The sequence below is a fragment of the Charadrius vociferus genome, unplaced genomic scaffold, assembly GCF_000708025.1.
Source record: "Charadrius vociferus isolate BGI_N301 unplaced genomic scaffold, ASM70802v2 scaffold136, whole genome shotgun sequence".
Lineage (NCBI taxonomy): Eukaryota > Metazoa > Chordata > Aves > Charadriiformes > Charadriidae > Charadrius > Charadrius vociferus.
In genome coordinates, this window is record NW_009648960.1 from 2,937,486 (window position 1) to 2,960,543 (window position 23,058).

Sequence of the window (23,058 nt, forward strand, 5' to 3'; positions counted from 1 at the left end):
TGAAATGATATTTGGGGTTTAGTGAGCAAATTTCAGGGAATTAATACTTTTGGTCTCTGGTGCTATGAACCCAGGGACCTCTTCTCCATGCAAAGCAAAGAAAGGCTATATAAGTGTTTCAGAGTGTCCTTTTAGCATTGCAAATTAAAGTCTGGATGAAAATTATAGGTGGTTTGTTTTTTTTTTTTTTTTTTTTTTTAATTTGACTTTATTTAGCAGTTGTGGAGAGCTTAACTTTGAAAGAAAAATAAATAATAGTACCCTGAAGGTTGTGTTTCGAGGCTGTTTGCATGCAGGTATAAGGGATTAAAGCTATGATGGTGTGTCTCACAGCTGCTGTGGGCCAGCCCGTACTGTATCACCTCATCAAGATGACACCCTGATGGACTGAACAGTGGCTGGATGGCAATACTGAGCTTCTCTTCTCCTGGCTGTGCGGCTGTCCAGGAGTTCATGGCAGTTGGGTTGATTGCATGCAACTGGATTCAAATGGGATGATAATTTTCTAGTGTAGAGCAGACCTCACGGAAGGAAAACACTTGTGCCAGCTGAGCTTTTAATTAGGAGTACAGAGAAAATTATGTTCTCCTTCATTACAGTCTCTCACCTAGGGAAAGCAAGCCTCTAATTTTAAAACATTCTCCAAAACCACTGGGTTTATAGGAAAACGGCTGGTGACCTCAAGGCGTGTTTTGCCTTCTCCCAGCAGACATCTGCAAGACTGTAAGTGCAGGCGGTCCCTCCTTTCATTAGGACGTGCCTAATTGCAAGAAAATTCGAGGCTTTTGCAGCTCGTTCAAGGAGAGCTGTAAAATAATAATGAAAGGATTAAAACGTGTGTTTACCCCTTCTTCTGTGTGCGTACATGATAGGGTGCCCAGGCTGTTGCGGAGAGCGCAGAGCATAATGAAATGAATGGGGACTGCTGTGGCATTGCTGGTAATTAGTTGTTCCTTAAGGGACTTGAGTATTTTCCCCCCATCTGGGGGCCTTAACAAATTGCCACAAGTGTTTGCAATTATTAATAAACAGTTACGTTAGCTGCTTTTCAAGAAACCCTGATGATGGTCCTGTCTGTCAAAACACAGCTAATTAAGTAAATAAGTGGGAAGTGCAGGAAAAGAATGTTAGAAAGAGGTGCTGACTGTTGTTAGGCTAGTCCTGACTGGGATGAAGGCACACGCGATTGTCTTCTCATAAGCACGCTCCTGAAACCAGTGTGTCTCATACTTTAAGCCTCTTCTTGCGCTTTTGGCCCACTTGACAAACCAATGGACAAAGGGAGGTTGTGTTGCATTCAGGCGGAGGCTGGTACAGGGCAAATGCGCCGCTGTCCCGTGTCCTCACCAAAGAGATAATAATAATTTTTTTATGATTGAAAAGAATATATCCAGATGCTGGAGATAACTCCCTTGGAGTTGGCAACGAGGATGCCTCATCACTGCTTAGCCGAATGTGCTTTGGGAGCGGAGCAAGACACTGGTATTTCAGGCGGGGGTAACCATGCCAGAGATGATGGGATTCACTCCTCCTGAGTAAGTCCAAGTGTAGGCAGATCCAGAGAGGGCTCAAATAAGAAATGAAACAAGTTGACCTCCTTCCAAAGTTAGTTCATCTGTTGAGCTGGGAGGATTATAAAATCCATTAGTATTACAAGAAACAGAACTAGATTGAGTCAAATGTGATTTCTTAATTTAACATATAGACTTATCATCAACAGAGCAGAGCAAAATAACGGCCTAAAAAGCAGAAGCTAAAGGACATTTTTAAACGCCTCCATTATTTGCTACCTTTGAGTGAGCATTTGAATGATTTGGCTTTGTTATGAAAAAATGTCAATGGGAAATTAATTTCCAAGTCATGTGTATGAATATTGATGAAAAACATAAATTCAATTCAACACAGACAATTATTAGTGCTGTAATTGGGGCCATTAGGAGCTGAAGCTCTTCTCTGTCACTTCAGGTAGCCGGTAGTAAGTAAACAACTGAATGTGAAGTGTAAATGTGTGAGTAATGCCTGAGATCCACTTTTGTGATGCCCAAGCAGCAGTCTGTCTGCTGCCCACCCAAAATTGCCCACATTTGGGGTATAGATGTACAGCGGCCACAAGTTGGCAGCCTGGCTGGTTGCTATCACCACCGGTTTGGGGCTTCCCAGACGGGAAGGTCACATCCTTCAGCTTCGGGATAACATTAGTGGCGGGTGTCTCTGGGCACTTACACATGCATACTCTGTGAGGTTTTTTGCCAGAATATTGAAAGAGAGGGAATAGCCAAGCGCATGTTGGAGGACAGATGAGTTTGAGAGCTTTGTGGCATGCTGGTAACTTGGTACAGACTGTCAGTCAACAGCTCGCTGGGGTTTCTGTCTGGGAAAACGTAAGGGGATGTCAGATTTTCCTGGGTGTGCATTTAAATGGTACGGAAGAATTTCCCTCATTGAGACGCCTCTGTAAGACCCCCTGAGCAAGCTGGGAGTATACGTGCTCAGAGATGCTCGATAGTGAGAGAAGCTGCAGACTGGAGGCACATTTGAAGCTGCTACTTTTTTGACCTCTGTTAGAGGTGGGAGAATTAGTAGTTTTTATTAACCAGGAGAGGTTCTGCTGCAGGGACTGCTTTTAATGTGCAGTCTTTATTTTCTTGCTGCTTGTTGGTTTCTGGGGCTATATAAAGTAATGTGTCTAACAATATACAACAAAGGGCTTTGAAGAGAGTTTATGAAATATAGATTATGGTGGTTTTGCATGGCATGACAAGGAAATACATTTTGTTGTGCTCATGTTTGTGCCTATATACAGCTGGAGCATCCCTGAAAATATGTATTATTTTGGCACTTAATTTTAAAGAGCTGCTACAACACATAGATGCCTGTTGTTGTTCCAAGAGATGAACAGGAGGGTGAGAGGGATATGTTCGTGCTCTGCATCAAGCCTGGGGGCAGACAGACTGGGGATCCTGTGCTACCCTTGCTCACCTCCCACCTCACATGCTTTAGTGCTTCTTGACTATTTTTGGCAAATCAGACCCCAAATGATTATATTTGCCCTGGAGCAGCTGGGAATTGCCTCCTGTGGCTCAAAACGGGGGATAAAACTCACTGTTAACTACCGGTTCATAGCCTGCATTCTGGCCTCTGTCCCTCCCAGGTTTGGCTCCCTGGCACGTGCAGGCAAATAGGAGCTCCTTTGTAATTGTATATGGCAGCAGTGTTTCTCCCTTATGGCCAGAATGGTTTTTTACCCTGTTAATTGTATTTTGCCTTAAAAAAAATGAACAGCATATCTCCGTGTTTTAAAGGACTCTGCGAAGGATGGAGGTACTGTCCCAGCTCTATCTTCCTGCAAGTGACAGTTGATCTAATCTGCTTTTCTTAAATACTTGCAAGTTTTCTCTTTTGTATTTTGAATTTGGTTATTAGGTGCAGGAAAAGTATATGTACAAAACTCATGATGTAAAGCTGAGTCAGAGAGAGATTAATGGCTTGTTATAATAATGGATTATTAGTGACCCATGGTTATACCCACATTTGCTTTGGAACTTCAACTTGCTCCCCAGGTTGGGGCTCTCCTTCTCCAAGTGCTGGTTCTGCTTCAGCTGCTCTGCGGGTCGGGTACTGATGGCAGAAAATCTGCACTGCTGCATCCCTGACTGATGTAGGATAGTCTCTCTTTCAGTGTACTACTTGAATTGAGGCAATTTGTAACCAATTTCTTTTCATATTTTTATATGAGGGGAGGTGGCCTGTCAGTACAGTACAGAGCTGTAAAAGCCAAGCCATGGTTGGAAGTATTGACGCTGGACAGGGACTTCCCTGGGTTCCCAAATTTTGCAGCAGGAGCAGGCTGTGGTGGGCTGGGTTGCGTGGACCTTTTGCCAGGTATCTTGCAGGCAGCAGAGGCCGAGGTGTGAGCTGGAACACAGAGGTGTTTTGTGTAACAGAGGACCAGAGGGGATTTCTTTTTTTTTAAGACAGAAATTAGATGCTTCAAATTGCTCTAAGATCAATTTAAAAGATCAACATGATTTCTTCTAAGTTTGCTTTTAAGAATTGATTTCCATAGCATTATCAAAAGCTGGGAGCAGTTACTGCAATGGTTTGGTTGTACAAAATTAATCTTACGCGAATAAAATCTGCAGCCCTGGCTTACATCTGGGCTGTCTTCAGCCCCGTTGAATCCTCTTGCAAGAGCAGGCTCCAGGTGTTCTGCCTCTTTACAGCAACAAATGGCTGAATTAGCTTTCGGGAAATATTTAATGGGTGTGCAACATGAAATACCAGTGTTGTAGTGTATAGCTTTATTAGCTGAGCTGCTGGAATTGTTTTCTCAGCTATGTTGATCCTTAGTACTGATTGCAAAATGGAACAGAAATTATTTATTAGTCCTCGGGAGCCTTAAGACAGAATAATACTTATTCGGCTGGAAACACAGTCAATCTTGTTGTTATAGATGCTGCTGCTGCTTTTAAGGAAAAGCAAACAAACCGATTCTGTAATTGGTAGCAAAGATTTTTGATGTCTTCCAGGAGGGACAGGCATTGTGTCTCCCTGAAGGGTGGAGATGCTTGTACGGCAGATCTTGAGGTGTTCAGAATAAAACTCTAAATATGAGCTAGAACAGGGCTTTGTATTTCAAAAAGAAAGATGTGCCATCCCCTAGCAGCAGTGGTTAATCCTTCCAAGTGTTCCCAGTCCAGCAGAGCTATGTCAGGTCCCAGTGGGACCTTGTCTTTCCATCTTGGGAATCCCCCAAAATGGCTATTAAAATAATCTTGTTTAGGTATGTTTTACTCTAAGTGGTAAGGTTTTACAAGAAAACTTTCAAAATGGGAATGTTCGTGTTTTAATTTAAGCCTTGAAATGAGGTGGTAGTTTTTATTTTAAAACCCAGGCAAACCAACCGGTTTTGGTTTTCTGCAACGCAGTATCACAGAATCACAGAATGGTCAGGGTTGGAAGGGACCTCTGGAGATCATCTAGTCCACCCCCCCTGCCAGAGCAGGGTCACCTACAACAGGTCACACAGGACAGCGTCCAGGCGGGTTTGGAATGTCTCCAGAGTGGGAGACTCCACCCCCTCTCTGGGCAGCCTGTGCCAGTGCTCTGCCACCCTCAAAGTAAAGAAGTTCCTTCTCATGTTAAGATGGAACTTCCTATGTTCAAGTTTATGCCCATTACCCCTCGTCCTATCACTGGGCACCACTGAAAAAAGACTGCTCCCATCCCCCTGGCATCCTCCCATTAAGTATTTCTAATTATTAATAAGATCTCCCCTCAATCTTCTTTTCTCTAGACTAAAGAGACCCAAGTCCCTCAGCCTTTCTCCATATGAGAGATGTTCCAATCCCCTAATCATCTTTGTTGCCCTTTGCTGGACCCTCTCCAGCAGTTCCCTGTCCTTCTTGAACTGGGGAGCCCAGAACTGGATGCAGTACTCCAGATGCGGCCTCACCAAATGAATATATGTCAAATATTTCAAGTTTTTAAACTTAACAAGGACTTTGAAGTTTTACTTCTACCAGGCCAAAGAAAGAAATTAAAAAATTACATCCTTTATAATATTTCCTTTGGTATATAGACCAGACATGTATTTGGAAAGGCAGTCCTATGTAGTGCCTGTTCAGCGCTGATCCGTGCTCTTTAGCTGCTGGAAACACAAAACCCTGATAAACCTGATCCTGTGAATAAAACCTTCATCCTGTGAATGGCTCACCATGAAACCAGCCGCTGCTGTCCCTCCCTGGTGGGGAGTTTACAGTTCAGGAGGGAACAGATTTCTGCTGCCATTTTTAGGGCAGAGGGAGTTTCCTTGGGAGAAAACTTTGAGCAGTTTGTGGGTTTCTGGCTGCCTCCCGAAGCCCTTTGCCAAGAGGCTGCTTGAAACTCGAATCACCCTGGCACAAGAGCAGATTGCTCTGCAGCAGAGAGACCGCAGCGAAGAACAGAGATGAGAATTGTTTCCATTTCTATTAAAAAAAAAAAAAAAAAAGGGCGGGGGGCTGTAGTAAGTAAACAGTCAATAATAGTAGTACTCAAAAACCTAATTACTTTTGATATTTATAAAAAGGACCCACATCATTCAAAAGAGCATATTTTAGCCAATTTTACTGATTATGCCTCCAGTCATGGAGAGTTTTGTTTGTATTGATTTAATCCAGGAATGGGAATGACTCCAGAAATGCTATTCCGGTCTGGCTCATGTTTTGCATAATATAATGCCCACTTCAAAAGTTTGGATATATTCAGATTAATTTGCTCACAGATAAGAACAACCCACAAGCTGTTGGTAGAGAGGAAAAGTAAGTGCAAGCAAAAAAAAAAAAAAGCCCAGCCCTACACTTGACCGTTTAAGAAGCATCGTTGTTCTGGCAGGCTGAGTGCTGCATGAAAAACTGCTGTTGTAAAATGCTGCTTCTGTGGTTTTTTTCCCCACATTAATTTTTGTCATTGCTTGATGCGCGACAAGCTAATAGACTGAGCTGAGCTGTGATTCTGCAGTAGCTTTGAACTGGACATCAAACTTTAGAACAGAGTAGTATCATATTGAAGGGCATCTTCTGAAAACTAACTGTATTAGGATGGTGTTTCCTAACTCATCTGACACATCTCCACTGTCCATTCAACCTGGTGACTTGTGGAAAGACAATGTGTTTTTTGCTATTGTCTTTCTCCTATTTAATTTGCATAAAGCTGGGAAGGGCTGGGGTCTTAAGGAAAGTGATGGGGAAAACAACGTCGCGTATAAGCCTTCTGGTCAGGTTGCTCTTGGCTTGTCCAACAGAGCATTATGAGCATCAGCTGAATAGGGAAAATGTTGGAATACCCAGGGCAGCTTCGATGCATGGGTCTCTCCAGGCTTACGTCCTTTAGTCTGTGATTGGCGCATCCCTGTTCAGTGTTCAATTCTGTCATTGGCAGAACTAGCAGTGACTTCACCGAGACCTGGGTTTGGCCCTTATTTAGGTTCTGGGGTCAACTAGTTTTGCATTTTTCCTGCATTTCTGCCTTTTCAGCCTTTCTGCATTTGGTAGTAAATACCAGCACTTCATTTCATTTGGTGAGATGTGCTTAAATTGCTGAGATGATCTCGGACCACGTTTGTACCTTCCTATCACAACTGCTGATATTCAAGTAATTTGTGCTGGTGGTTTTTTGTTTTTTTTTTTTTGTTTGTTTGTTTTTCAGGACCTAATCTCGTGAATAATTCAGGATTTTTGTTACAATTACTTGTATCCCTGTATACAAACTTTACTTCTCTGTTCCTGTGCCCCTCTTCCACACTCATCCTGATTGTTTGTCCTGTGGTTTCTTGCAGTGTGTGCTGGCACCGAGAACAAGTTGAGCTCCCTCTCTGACCTGGAGCAGCAGTATCGGGCCCTGCGCAAGTACTATGAGAACTGCGAGGTAGTTATGGGCAACCTGGAAATCACGAGCATTGAGCACAACCGAGACCTCTCCTTCTTACGGGTAAGAAATCTTTTTTCCTTCCCTCTGTCTTCTGTGTTTAGGGGAGTAGCTATGGTTACTGGGCTGGGGAAGGACAGGTTTCTTTCCCACCAGCTCCACTGCAGTATTATAAGAGGATAATAAAATGTCACAGATGTGCAGAGAACAAGAGCAATGCCATTGCTGTGACAGATGCTCTGAGTATGCGTCGTTTAGATTTATCCATGAGTTGGGGGAGAAAACCATGTCACTACACAGAAAGGTGACACCTTGCAGGTCTCTATCACTGTGTGTTGCCTGCAGGTACGGAGCAGGTAAGACAGGGTTTAGGAAGGTCAGAGCATAATGCAGATACGCACTGGATGCTTGGAGAAGCTAATTCTAATAAAATGCTATACATGGACTGATTGATAGACTAAGCAAGGGAAGAACTCTGGGCAACGTTTGTAGAGCATTTAAAAAAAAGGAGAAAAAAGGTGATTGCTGAATGAACATAAAACCCTCTTTGTGTATGAGACTGGAGTTATGAGCCTAATTGAATCTCCAGCATCCAGAGGAAGTCTGTGATAGATGAAGGCGGTCCTGCCACCAGTGCTACCTGCACTGGGTTGTGCACTCCATCAGCCCTCCTTGTTTCGAGTAAATATCAAGCTTTTGGCCTTTGGATTTGTGTAGGAACATTTCAGTGTGGTTTGTGCATTCCCTGTTAACATGCTAGCAACCACAAGGAAGGAAAAGAGAATGCTGAATTAAGAGAATTTAAGCCCATCGTTATTTGTTGTTGCAAAACTGGTTATGTTTGAAGAAATAATCTGCAAAGGAGTGATCCAGTGCACTCAGGTGGGCATGTGAGGATGCTGTAGATGATGTGGCTGCAACATGGAAGAAACTACTATGTGGGTATGAGGGCCACAGTAGAAAAGGCTGCCTGTGGCAGTGTGGTTGCAGGCTGTGCTGGTCATGTTCTGCAATAGAAGTAGTCAAGCCATGACACAGATAAGGGTTTACACCGCTCATATCATATGGTATTGCTCGCATATACTTCTGCAAAACGCTCATGTCATTTTTCAAGATGTGTGTCTGTATGTAACTGGCATTTTCATGAAAAGCACGTAGGGGGAGCGGCAGGTTTAAATCCGACAGCAGGAAGAGGGCGGCAGGAGTCAGCCCTGGCAGGTTGTGTTACACTGCCATTGGGTTTGCCGGGTCTCGGGTGAACCTAGTGCTCAATTTCAGTTTGTAAAATTGTGAGCATTCCATTATGGTTTCTAATAAAGGCAGAGCAGATTCTCCAACAGCGTGTTTAGCTTTGCTTCACGTTACATTTGTTGGGGATTTCACAGGATTTCCACTCTATATGTTGGCCTGTATTTACTCCAAGTGTACACCAGGCTGCTTAAAGATCTGCAAGCAAATTTCAGCTACCAAATACGTCTGGAGTAAAGTTTGGGGTGCTAATTGCACCCAGACTAACAGGTTGCCTGTTAATTTGAGCGACGAATGCCTAGGAAGTAAATGCTATCTATACATTTCACAGTTGTAACAGGTGGGCAAAACACATATGCTTGTGCTCTGAAATAGATACAGCCTTGGTGCAGCTGGACTAACTGGTTTCCCACCACGTTAGACAGGCAGCAGATAGATACCTCCTGCGCAGGAAGAATCCCTGCACTGATTCAGGCATCACTGGAGTTTCAAATGCCTCCTGAAACTCCTGACTGGGCTATTGTGCAAGGCTTGAATTCATCATAGATGGTTCTCCTGCTTTGGCTTTCCTTCCTACTTAGGCTGCCTGCTGGTTGGTAGGGGAAGCAAATTATTTGGAAATCAGGGAATTAACATTCTTTGCGGAGGGCTGCTATAAGCAGAGTAAAATACTGGTTGAAAGTTTGCAGTAAAATCAGTAAATGAGAGGAAGAAAGAAGGGCCCTGTGTAGTAAATGAAGGTGGTTCGGTCACTTGTGCTTTTTGATGACTGTTACTATCGCTTTTTTATTAGTTTTATTACTTCTCTTACCTGAGACTGCTCTCTTGCACATGTCTCAGTAAAAAGCAGAACTTGAAACAAAACCCAGTGAACTGGAAGTGTAGTTAATATGATAAATTGTAGTCATTAAAACAGAAAACCAAACAGAGGAGAACATGTTCTTGGTGAGGCAAATAAATAAATAAATGTTGGCATATTTATGCTGATAATTCAACATTCATTAGTTAGGCAGTATTGCTTGTGTTACCATTTTAAAAATTGTTTTAATGGCCAAATGAAGGTGGCAGATGGGAGATAACTAAAAGAAAGGCTATTTGTCTCTCTTGGAGTTAAATAAATTTTGACACTGTCTGGCACAACGTTATTGTCTCTAAATTGGAGAGACATGGATTTGACAGTGGACCACTTGGATAAGGATTTGGCTGGATGGTCGCACTCGAGGAGTTGTGGTCAGCAGCTCAACGTCCAAGTGGAGACCAGGGACAAGTGAGACCCCACCTGGAGTACTGTGTCCAGCTCTGGAGCTCCCAACATAAGAAGGATGTGGATCTGTTGGGACGAGTCCAGAGGAGGGACACAAAGATCAGGGGGCTGGAGCACTTACCCTCTGAAGACAGGCTGAGAGAGTTGGGGTTGTTCAGCCGGGAGAAGAGAAGGCTTCGGGGACACCTTATAGCAGCCTCCCAGTACCTAAAGGGGGCCTACAGGAAAGGTGGGGAGGACCTCTTTCTCAGGGACTGTAGTGACAGGACGAGGGGTAATGGTTTTAAACTGGAAGAGGGTAGATTTAGATTCGATATTAGGAAGAAATTCTTTGCTGTGAGGCACTGGAACAGGTTGCCCAGAGAAGCTGTGGGTGCCCCATCCCTGGAGGTGTTCAAGGCCAGGTTGGATGGGGCTTTGAGTAACCTGTCTAGTGGGAAGTGTCCCTGTCAACAGCAGGGGGTTTGGAGCCTGATGATCTTTAAAGTCCCTTCCAACCCAGCCCATTCTATGGTGAACTCATCATGCAAGATGACATTCCTCCAGTCTGCTCCATTTTTTCACAGTCTCTATTGCAATAATTGTCCTCTTTCTCCACCAAATGGACATCAGATAGGCAGTTGACTTATCCCTGGGTTATATGCACTTCCAGCTGATGAGTACCATGGCTTTATGTGCCTGCCTGCCTTCTCGTTAGTGCTCAGCTTAGCTGGGGAGCATCTCACTCTGGGACAGATGAAAGACCAGGCATGCTGAGTCTTTTTATCATGCAATAATAGACGAATACCATAAATGAATTGAAGGGAAAAAAACCCATCAACATAATTTTGTTTACCCTGCAGAGAAACATTAAAAGATCAGCATCCCATCTCTCGTACTTATTTAGACATTTATTCCCTAAGTGGATTTGCTTTATGTCTATGAGTTAGCTCTCTGGATATCTGCTGATTAAGACTGAAAAGGGCTGCCTGTCACCTGAAAGAAATGCTCAACCCCTTAAACTTCTAGGCCTGCCAGCCCAGTGGGTGGCTTTAAGGTCATGAGGAGCTTCATTCATGTAAGAAGTGCATACACTAATGATTTTTTTGCTATCATTTTCATATGTGTGCAGAACAGGAGCACAAATCTGCTGGTTTAGTTTTACATATAACACAACCAGAAGCAAAAATAGTCTTGGTATTGCTTGACTGTGGGTGGCCAAAACAAGGGTGAGCAAGTGCAGTGTGAAGTTGTCCTCTATGCGTCCTACCCTCCAGCTCCATCAGCTGTGTTCCTGCTGCTTGGTGCTTCCCTGCACCGTGGCTGCAACAGGAGTCCTGGCACAGGAAAGGAGCGCTCGATAGGAGGAAAAAATGTGTCTAAGCCTGAGTGCTGGGAAAAGCAACACGTTTCTGACTGTGGGCTGGTAGCTGGTTCTCTTTGTTATTCTTCTGAGGCTCAACCTACTGACAAAAAATGTACACTGGGGTAATTCGGTCATCAGAGTCCCACCACTGCAAGCTTTGGCAATGAAATGAGGCTAAGGTTAACTGCAACTGCAGTAGCGCCTCCCTGTTGTGGCAGAGGTTGTCTGTCCATAGGCTGCGGTAGGAAAAGGTACTTATTGTTTCCAAGAGCACGACTGAACTGGGCAGGACAAATAAGCGGGTGGAATATAGACCCTGAGAGCTCCCTTGTCCCTGTCGCATGTCCAGGCTCACTCAGCAAGTCAGCAGTGATGGTGTGGGAAGGGGTTGGGGTCCATCTCCCAATGCTTCCCAAGCAGCTGGCATCCTTCAACTAATTGCACAGGCCAGGTTTTTGCACTGGGGCTTGCTCCATGAAACTAGATAAGCTGGTTGAGCTGGTGCGTGTTTTGAGTCTCATCAAGGCTAGAGCTGAGATTTATTTTCCTGGTTTGGATTTAAGAAAAAATCTTGAGAAAAGCTCAGATCGTGTACACTGGTTTATATTGCAAATGACTATTTGGTTTCAGAAGCAGCAAGCTATTTTAGTTTTACTTGGCAAAGCTGACAGTTTGTATTGTGGACGGTTCTTATTACTTAATAGCATCTCCGTATTCAATTTTCGAAATAAAATACACAATTAGTATACCACAAAACAATCTTCTGCAAGCACTCTTGTCCTGTTAAACACATTTGGTAAACGAGAGTTATCTTTGACTAATCCCCAGGCTTTTAGCAATTCACAGTCAGTAAATTGTCTTCTTGTGTCTGGATTTTATTTAACCAATTCAGATTGTTTATTTTTGAAGACATGACCAGAGTTCTGTGCTGTTCTCTGCAATAACTCTCCCAAATGATAATGAAACTTATTTCTAACCGCAATCAACAGCCTTCGAAAATGATCTACCACCACTTTATAAATTCTTTTTTCATTTACCTCTATTGTGCCTCTGTAGCACCTTCAGCCACAGCTAGATTGGCAGTGATCTGCCTGACATTTAACAGAGTGGGCTTTCGTGGTGGGCAGTGTTATAGCCGCTATGGTTACTGCAAAGACGTATAGCCCCATACTTACCACTTTCCTTGCCATGACGTTTAGACTTTGTGGCAGATGGAATTTGGGGGGTTTTGGTTTTATGTATTTTTGCTTCTGGTTGTGTTACAGCCTTTGAGGAAGACTGGGTCAGGCAGACCCCTCCAAGGGGGGAGGACTGTCAGAGCAGTCACGGGAAGAGCTGCTTTCAAACCGTGCTGCCTGGCCCCTAGGCATTCAGAGCTGCTTCTGATTTTAAAAAAACCAAACAACAAAACAACCAAAAAACATTATTTTTTTTCAAAGTTTTTTTATTTTTTATTTTTTTTTAGCAAAACGGGTGTAAGCAGACCCTTCTGAAAACTCTGGTGGCAGAGGTCAGTGGAGACATGGGCATGGAAGAGAGCATGCAGACTGAATAGCCGTGTCAGGAAGGGGAGTACAGAGACAGGAGGGTATTGCCTTGTCCAGTTTGCTTAGCAGATCACTCTGATGTCTCCTGAAGGCCTGGCAGCACAGCTCTGCATCCTCTTCTGCAGCAAAATGGTATCTTAATTGCCAGCTGACAGACTTCAGTAAGGGCCCAGCTCAGCAGAAAGGGAGCGGGGTGTGGAGTGGAGTGTCTGTCAGGAGTCCCCATAAAGAGACTATGGGGTGGCTGTGTCTACGCGGAGGGGGATTTCCCCCAGACGTGCTTGGAAAACATTGCAGTCTGGCCCTATACCAGCATGGGGATTTTGGAGGGTTTTGCTGGGCAAAGCTGCCCTGTAGGATTTGTCCCACAGTAAGTTGCATCAAGAGAGCCTTGCCAGCGTGTGCTTTGTCCTTGGCTGGCAAGAGGCAAAGTGGTCTCCAGGTAATTACAAACCTGGAAATCAAATACATATATTTATGTATTTGTAATTGTTGTCCCAGGACCTCACCCATTAGAAAATGAAGCATAAAGAGCCTAATGGTGTGCCAGCAGTGGCATGAGGGGCAGGGCTGTGTGTGCCACACAAATCCAGGTGGAAAGAGGACACCTCCAGCTTGCTGTGTAAACCTGGCTGGGGCATCATGTGCACACAGCAATAAACACAACTGCTGTGCTGTGTGGGTTACAAGAGGCCAGCGGCACGCTGGGCCGTGCTTCTGGCATGGGCAAAATGTTTTACACCGGCTGTGATCAGCTGCCAACTGTTGGATGAACCCGAGCTGTGTTTAAGGTTTGTTAGATTCCAAACTCAGAGGGTGGAATGGGAGCAGAGGCTAATTGCAAAAAGCACATGTGATACATGTCTTCTGTAGGAGGACAGCTTTTTCTACCATTTCCCATTGTGTTTGAAGAAACAGTAGCTTAAAACAATCCCAGCGGTTTAAACTAGTCTCAAAATGGCCAGCAGGTATTGATTGCCAAGGTGAGGAACAGCCCAGATTTGTAGGGTCTTCCAGACCCGTCCTGTGCTCAGAAGCAGGTAGTTAAATGGGAAGCCTGTGCTGCAGCAGCAGGGAAGAGCAGGGTGCCGGGTGCTATTACAGTAATTGGTGAGATGGTGGTAACAAATCGAGCAGTTCCACCAACCTCAGGGCCAGGATCAGCATTTCCAAAGCAGTGCCCGCTCCCTCTTGAAACATCGTGCTGTCCTGCTTGTCTCCCTTGCTGCTAACTGACCAGCAGTGTTCACATTGCCCTCGGTCCTTGATGTGTGGGACACCACTTGGATGGTTGGTTCTTGGTCCCTGCTATCGAAGATGAATATTACATGCCACATAGTCCCCAACATAGTTTCACCCAGCTCCATTCCGACCCCACTGCTCTCAGAGCCTCCACAATTGGTAGGTAAAAGGCCTCCAGTTCTTTGTGGCCTAAATGTGATCAGAGGTGTTACATTATTTTGGTGCTTCAGTTGCTTTCCCCCTTCATGATACGCTGATAAGACAGCATCCATGTCTCTGCACCATCTGCTTTTCTGTGCTGTCCCGGTCAGGCACCTGTAATACAGGTATGTCTTTGTAGCGCTGCCTCTGTGCCTCCCTTCCTTGGACGCTCAGGAACCCCTTTTCAACAGCCTGTCTGCTTTCAACCCATTTTTGGTAAATACAGGATGTGGTACCGCTCGATTTGTGCCTCTACCAAAGCTTCTTTGGTGTAAGCCTCTAGCTGCTCCTCATGCATCTCCTCTGCTAGATGCAGCACAGCAGAATAGGGACCCTGCTCACATCTCCCCTTCCTTCCACCCCCCTCAAAGCTGCCTGCGTGGCTGCCAGCTTCCCATCTGCCTCCCTCCCTGCTTTTCTGCCAACGATTCCCCCCTTGCACCTGGCCACGCTTGCCTGCTCTGGGATGCAAATAATCCCGGGTGGCTAACAGCTGCCCAGCGCCTGCTGTGCCACCCCTGCGCTGCAGTGGCTGCTCCCTCCCACCAGACCTCGGTGGAGCTGCAGAGCCTTGCGGGGTGACCCCAAGCCCTCTCCCCACCTTACACCTCCTCCTTACCCTGCTGTAGTGGCCTCGCCTGCTGCGCAGCTATTTCTGTCCGGCTCTTGCACAGCCTTTTTTTAACGTTGTTTACAAACCCAGCAGCTTCATCTCTCCAAGCAGCTGATGCTTTTCCTAGCTCCCCATAGCCAGATTTTGACTCTGGTTTTATACTCTTCTCAGCCCTATTCTTTTATTTTTATAGCTGCCCAGGGCATTGCAACAAGCAGAATAACTGGGCTAGGAGGCTGCTTTCTCTTCCATACACACCACCAACCTCCTGTCCCTAAAAACAACTGAAAAACCCACTTGTGCAACCTCTCTTTCTCCTCTTGTTCTGTCCCTACCAGCAAGCAGCCCAGATCAGCTCGGCAATGGAGTTTGGCTTTTGCTCTCAGCTGAGAGAAACTTAAAGACTCTGCAAGCTGGTGTTCTTCTACTTGCATTACGTTTTTAACTTCTGCAAAACAAACACAGAAGAGAATTAATATACAATTAATCCTCAAGTGGGTCTGCCAAGCCATAACCAAATATATGTACATTAGCTATTGCCCCATTAATTTAGCAATTATTTTTGGTGGCTTTGTACAAAAGATACAGTTTGAAATAACCACTTGTGTTTAGGAGAGCCGTGTGCTGTGGAAATGCAGGCTTCTGTTTTGGCGCGGGGATGGACTGTGAAGTGGCTCTTTGCCTCCGTGTGTGCCAGGTGCATGCAGCCCCCCAGGAAGTGTTTTCTTCATGAGGTTGTAATGGAGGAGGGCTGCAGATGATGCCCTTTTCCAGGGGAGCCTGGGCCTGCTGGGGACATTACTGGGCTGCTCTTCACATCCCTTCTGCTGCAGGTCTTGCTCTTGGGAGTGCTGCCAAAGCTGCTGGAGGCACGAGCAGCTACATTCTCTTGTGTCCGCTTCCCTGTGATCAATTTGCTGTATAAAACACGTGCTGTCATCTGTGTGGAGCGATTAGCAGGTGGTGTCAACAGGCCCTTCGCTGACACACATACACTGACATACAGGGAATTTGGAGAGGCTCCCCCGCCGGACTCCAGGAGGATGTGGGGATGGAGTCCAACTTGGGCCTTTGTTTCCCCCTTTGTTGTGTTGGCAGCAGCCAAGAGCTTCCCCAGCTCTCCCGCAGCCTCTGCCTGTGTCTCCTTTCAGCTGGGGGGAGCATCCTTTGGCTGTATCACATGTGGAGATGAGAGGTAAAGATTTGAAGTCCAGGATGATTAAGGAGTCTCTTTAAATTGTCTTTTAGCATTTCTCTTTCAGCTCCCATTGTACTGGAGGCACCCCAACTCCAGCCGCTCGGGAAGCCCGTCTGATTCATGTGCGTGGCAGCAGTAGCAAGTCTGGTGCAGGAAAGAGATAAAAGAAGCCTGACTTAAATTATTCAGGGTAACCCAGACCCATGCACATGCTCGAGATCAGTAATATCCTTTGGCTTGCTATACCGTTTTCGTTGTTGCAGTGAAGCCACCCTTTGTTAGGCAGAGGAGAACACCGGGGAGGTGATGTGGGACAGTTCCCCCACACCCAGGGGCTGTACTGCTGGTGGTCTTTGTGACGTCTTTCTTGCTGTCTGTCTTGCTGGTCCTGATGAACCTCGCGAGCCCCTCTGGCAGCTTTTGGGTGCTGTGGAGGTGCCTGCAAGCCCAGGTGGATGCGGAAGGCACGGCGTGGGAGCGCTCCTGCTTGCACTGCGGTGCCAGCTACAGCCGCAAGTGATGTTTGCCATTCAGCAGTATTGCCACTCCCTTCCCAGCCCCGTTGCTAGGAGATTATGAGGTGCAAGAGGCCTCAGTACCAAAAATATGCCCAGGACATGGGTTTTGCTGCTCCAGGTGGAGTGCTTTCCAGGTTTGGCAGAGGTAACATGGTGGATGGGTGCCAGCTGGCAGCAGCTCAGCCTGGGCAGCAAGCGGAGGATGTTAATGGTAGGGGAAAGCATTTAGAGGATCTGGCAAAGTCTACCACCACCCTGGGAATGTCACAAACAGGTCTGGGGGCTCTTTGCTTAAACTGTTGAGCAGTCCACAAAATGGATGCATTTCTGCTCTTTGGTCACGCAGCATCAACAATAGTCAGGAAGACCTTTCTTCTCTTCCTCCTCCTTTCTACCAGAGATCTTGTTCCCTTCCTAACAGCTTCCTATGCAGGGCTGTATTTAGGGGTTGGGTGCTGACCCCAGCCATTCCCTTCATGATCAATGCATGCTGGTAGAAGCACATTACTCCTTGGGCAACATCTGCTGGGGATCTTTGAGGTGCAGGTAAGCCTCCTGCTCGGCTCTGCTCTGTGTGGATCCAGGGCAGTGCCTGGGCCAGCACTGTCACCTGGCTTGTCTGCTGTATGACCCGCCTTTGCCTGTGCACGGCCAGCTAAGCCTCTGACAAAGTAGTTGTGCTTTCCAACAGGTCCTGGCACCCAGAAGCTTAGCCGCTGATGAATATACAGATCAGGAGTTGAATTCTTAAGATAAACAAAAGCAACTGTTGAGAGTCATGGCTCTGTCTAGGCTTAGTTTTGGTTTTGTTTTTTTTTTTAATTAAATACAGACTATGAATTTTTTTCTTTTCCTGTTGTTCTGTAGTGTCTCATCAGACTCTTCCTTCTCTCAGTCCACGAAGAGGTCTGATGCTGTCAGCTCCTGCGCATCTGCAAAATACATGTGGCTAAACCAGAACTCAGAAGCTGCTGTGATGGGTACTATAAAAACGGTGGTAGTAGAAGGAGGACATTATTAAAAATAAAACAGTGCAAACCTTCTTAATTGGGTGTTGTTTCTCTTAGAGGCTGATCTTCCCTCTAGGCAAGTGAAACCAATTATGCCCTCCCTTTCAACCACCTTATGCTGTTAATGATCTTACTCTTGTAAATGTAAACCTCTCCCCTACCGATGTGATTGGAAGTGCTGGCCTAATTGAAGCCGGACTGAAGCAAGCAATGGAGTAAAGTTAAACTAACCAACAGAAAAAAAATAGTTGCAAATGCTTTTAAATTATAAATGGATTTATTAGACTATAAAGCAAGTGAGTAGTTTTCTTTGAACCATAGAAAGAAAGGTTATTTGGTGTAAATGGTGAGTGTAATGAGTTTTCAAGCCTAGTCTTAACCCTAGCTAGGAGATGGCATAAACGTCACCATTTCACGCTGTTCACTGACAAGCTTTGCTCAGGTGTCGTTAAGGCTTATTTATTCCCCTCTTTGTCCACCTGCCCTCTCAAAGCTTTCTGTGGAACAGAGGTTGAAGTCGGGAGACACAGGCGAGGTATAGATAAGCACATAGATAGTGGAAGTATTTTATACTTTCCTTTGAGTGACATTTTTCTGTTTTCCTGAGCGTTTAAGCAATACGTTGCCAATTTTTCCTCTAGCCCTTCCTCCCTCCAATCCTATTTTACTATGGAATAAAATGAAATTAAACAAACCGACTGTTAGAGAGCTGAATAATCTTGCATTGTAATACACTGACTCGGAGTCCTGGATCAATGGGCTTGAATTGCTGTTAAAAGCCGTATGAAAGGGAAAGTAAAGTCTTTTGCTGTAAGCTGTGTCAAGGGGTGGAGGAGCAGAGGGACGGATGGAGGCTTAGCCAACAGTTTTTGTGCTAAACTGGATCAATTTTAAAGGTTTCCTCTGTAGATGCCTGCCAGAGGGCTTTTATAGTTCAGAAATGTCAGCACAATTGTGCAGATTGCAGCATTCAGCAACAGCAACGCTCCCACCCCAAACCTGATAATAGCACTGGGCCATCTAATTACGGCCCCATGTGTGTTGTGCAGGCATCCTGCATAGATACCCAGGAAGGCTGGGGTGCAGGGAGATATTGGCCTTCCCGAGCATCCACCTCAAAAATAGTGTGTCAAGAAAGCGTTCCCAAGGATGTGTCCTAGCAAAAGCTGCTCTGTTGTGTGGGACTGGTCCGAGGAGCCAGGGAGACTGGAGCTGGCCAGTGGGGTGATAGTGGGGCTGATAGTGGATGTGTCTTTCTGGAGTTGAGGTTGAGTTTGCTCAACCCAACAAGCAGCCAGCAGGGACATGTCTGTTAACTGCGTGCTGGCTCCGAGTGCTGAATCCTGTGGGGTGGGAAATCAAGTACCATCGACTTCTAAGGTGAGATGTCCCTGGTGTCCAACATCATCACGGAAAGGTGAAATTGAGACGTTTTGGTTAAAGTGGCAAGGATCTAGTTCATGGCAGTACTTCTGCAGGTGGTTAAGCGCAACTGGTCTCATCGACTTCTAGTACTTGTGTTTGAAGTTAAGTAGAAGGGTAATAGCATCTGTGTACTGTATGGAATAGCACGTAGTGTTTCTTTTCCCCCATTGGTCGTGATTAGTCCTGCCAGAGAGGAAGAATGAAGTGCTTTGAGGTACTGTCTGAACATAATAAACTTGAAAATGTCAAAAGGGAAGGTAGAAATATCATGCCAATTTTGACAAACCTGTGCTGTTATGTGCAGGAAAAATAAGAGCAATGGCTTAATGTTGCTCACTGGAGAGAGAGGTTATACTACAAATACATCACATAAGAGAGTTTATGCTCATGCTTTAAGAAAATAAACCTTAACAAGTCCAACATGGAGACCAGAGACCCTCAAAGTAAATGCTGTTCAGGTTTTAATAGGTTGGAAGGGACATAGCCAAGTGGTCCAAGAGCTTGAATGGTGGCCAGAGCCTGACGGTTCCACTCATTCTGATTTCTGATGTTTTGGGATTAATTCAGATCTTAAGTGCCAACAAAGGAGCTGTAAAGCATTATAAATTGCTTTATAATTCTGGATAATCATGGTGATGGAAGTGCTTAAGCTTTTCTGCAGGAGACAACCTGCGAAAAAACGGCAGGGAAACCCATGGCTACCTGCAAGTGTATTGCTGCCTCCAAATGGGGAAGCCTGAGATGTGGAACATCATTGCTTTAAACCCTTTTCATACCAGCATTGTTCATTTACAGTTAGAAGGACCTGTCTTACCTTGAATTTGGAAGGGAGCTTCTGAAACCAGCCCCCCAGCTCTGTACTTTTTGGCTTCCCCTCCAGAAAGGGATGAAGAGCAAAGGAGAGTGAAAGGGATGGTGAGGCACACGACATATTGCTGCTGTAAATCCAAAGTAACAACCCTGTGTAGTACATACTTCAGGAACAATAATGATAGTTCATCCTTCAAAAGTACGGTGCAGAATGAAGGCCTAAGAAAGGAAAATCCATAATGAATATGAGGGAATAATGGCTGTCTCTGCAAAAGTGTGGCATAACCTCTTAGGGAAGCAGAAGATGTTACTGGATTCCTTTCAAACCTGCTGAGTAGTCAACTAGAAGAAAATATATCTGTTGTAAGTAACTGTCTTGCTTTGATAAGGGTGTGGAAAACGTGACCTAATAGGTCTTGTAGATTGCTGTAATTTGTAATTTCTTTGGAGACTGGCAAAGTTTTAGGTAAAAGGAAGAAGAAAGTGCAATTTCCAGATGGGTTACCCTCCCAGTCTCCAAGCCAGTGAGCTAAATGCAGAAAAGGCTCTCATAGTTAGAAGTACAGAGATGATTAGGGAAAAGGGAAAGGAAACTAGAAACCTGTGTCCTCCCTCTATTTCTGTCCTGTTCATGTGACATTCTCTTGAGCAGGTGGTCCCTTGCCTTACCTTGCCTAAAATGGGAAACCTATTAAACCCAGCATTGCAGGAATCCCTGTGGAAGGGCACTGCAGAAAGGGGTGGGGTGGATTTCAGTTCTCAATAATTGTCAAGAGATGTGCAAGCAGAGAGAAATAAGAGGGAAATATTTGCAAATATTTATGCCGTGTTAAAACTACTATAGAGAGCAGAGACAGCCGTGCAGCTTAAATCTAAAACGTTTTGCTGGCATTTGTTGCAGTAACAGTTATCTGACTGGTGGCTGAGTATCCTCCTTCCCTGCCTCCTCTGCCTATTTGTTTTCTGAAAATGCTGATATTCGTAATTGAGGCCAGGTGAGGTCCATCGGTTTAGCAAACTGTGAGCTGATCCCGGCCGTGCTGTCAATTAGCTCCAGTGCCCGGCATCAGCGTGGCCGGAGGTTATGGCAGCGGTGCTCGGTAATGATGGCGGATGCTGAAACACGCTTCCTTGTCAGCTAATCATTTCAGTGCCAAAGTAATCATTTGATCTCAGCAGAGCAGCTGGTTTTAAACTACAGATTATCCACTACTTCATCTCCTCACTTAGCTGCAGAGCTGATTTGTTTCAGCTATAGATCAATTATACCCCCAAAACAACACTCAGTTCACTTGTATCATGTGAAATGAAGATAAAATGGGTTCAGGCGTTAACGATAGATCTTCCATTACAGGCCCTCAGTCCCTGCACATAAATACCCATCACCGGGGAGTGAGTATTCATTCATTCCTGGAGCTAGTTGTGCTCATTTCATTAGGATACAATGAATTATTTTAGCAGAACAATACATATATAAGAATAAAATGCGGTTAAAAGGGCATTTATTTCTCACGCTGCCTATAAGTGTCCCTGGTCGGGTGACACCAAAATCACTCAAACTGATCAAATATAAAATCAAATACGTGTCGTTAGAGACTGTTGGGAAGCAATGTATATTGTATGAAAGGAAATCAGTCATTCCAAAGCAAGTGTTTTCACGCCATCTTTTCCTTGACATTATTATGGCCTTTTGATCAAAAATTTCTCCATTACTGGCCACTGAAATTGAGAAATTTTGCTTCCTTTGCAGTGAAGACCTCTCACGTAAATTGATCTGGTGTGTGCTCAGTCGGCACACTCCTAGACTATGCTTATGAAAGTCCCAAAATTGTGAAATAATGGCATCACTATAGGTGTTCCTAGTAGGCAAGCTGGCATTTCCTTGGGCAGAGTAGGTCCAGCACATTTAAATCTGTACCAACATTGATATATTTGCGTCTTTCGCAGTGGCACTGCCACTGCCTGCTTTGGGATCGATTCAGCTTGCACTGGTAGATGTGTGGCTGAGCAGCGTAGAGCTGGCTGGAAGTATCCAAGATGCAAATGTTGATAAAATGGTAAAATACCATTTTGCTTTGGCTTTGTAATTGTAGTGTTTGACAAAAATGTGTTGTTTTTATTTAATAGAAGAGGTAATTAATAAGTATGCTTTTCCCCCTGTGGGTTGCAGCGATGCGGGTATCGCATGCTGATTTCCATTGGAAAGTTCCCCAGTTCCTCCTGCCACAACTGTTTGACCCCGTATGCTTGTCAAGCTCTCTGGTGGTCCTGAAATGGAGTGAAAAACTTACTCAGTGTCAACGGGAAATACTGGGTTTACAGCTCATTTACCTCAATATTATGTTTTTAGTAGCAAAGGTTTAATGCGTGCAGTTCCTGGTGTGAGCAGGAGATTTTTGTCTCTGTGCACTTTTGGCCATCTTTTCCAGCTTCTGCTAGAAACGTTCCACTTAGGAGAACAGTGTGCAAGGAAACCCAAGGGTGCTGTTGGGAACAAGGAGGTCCACTGGGAGCTGGCATGCGAGGCTATGCCTCCTTCCTTTGGGGGGACCATGTTGTGTCCTGCAGTGCAGGCATCCACACCCCAAGGGCTGGATGTAGAGGGAACAGCTCGAGGCAGGAAAAGTGCCTCTTCATCCAGCTGTTTTGCATGTGGATTGATGTTTTTGATATTGTTGCTTGTTCTTGTTCGATTTCCATCGCAGCAGTGTGAGATACCTGATTTGCTCAGTAGAAATCCTGCTGCAGATTCATTGCCGATGCCTACGCACTGTAGTAAAACTACCGATGGGTATATTTATTTTCTGAAAAAAGATCTTTCAGGTGGTGTTGGGAGCAACTTGCATTAGGAAGTTTTCTGTTTCCCCTTAGGCAGAGTGATGGGAGAGGGGAACATTGTTAGGGCGGTTTCTTATGGCCCCATGTTGGGAGGTGCGGAGCAGCTGTTTCCAAGAGACCATACAGCACTCATTAGTCCTGAGGCTGGTGTCCTCAGCTCAATCTGCCTGAGGATCTGAATGCGAGAAGATCAACACTGAATGGAAGCCATTTCAAATAAGGTAATCTGAGCACACTTGCACAAACTGAGCCAGCTAAGCCCACAGCCAGGAGTTATAAAATTCCTATTTATTTAAATGACTTTGAATAGAGTTCACACACTGCTTGAGATTTCAGTTTAAAAAGAAATTATTTTGATTGCATTTCTGCACCTCAGCTCCTCCCATAAAAGG

The 23,058-nt window shown here is 45.1% G+C and overlaps 1 protein-coding gene across 1 annotated transcript in view; it reads left to right on the top strand.

The window, feature by feature from the left end:
- The window catches only part of ERBB4 (v-erb-b2 avian erythroblastic leukemia viral oncogene homolog 4), a 419,420-nt gene that overhangs the window by 7,239 nt on the left and 389,123 nt on the right, over nucleotides 1-23,058 (top strand). The window contains exon 2 of the mRNA XM_009887598.1: nucleotides 7,319-7,470. Within this exon, the coding sequence (XP_009885900.1) occupies nucleotides 7,319-7,470 (152 nt within the window). The remainder of the gene's footprint in view (nucleotides 1-7,318; nucleotides 7,471-23,058) is intronic.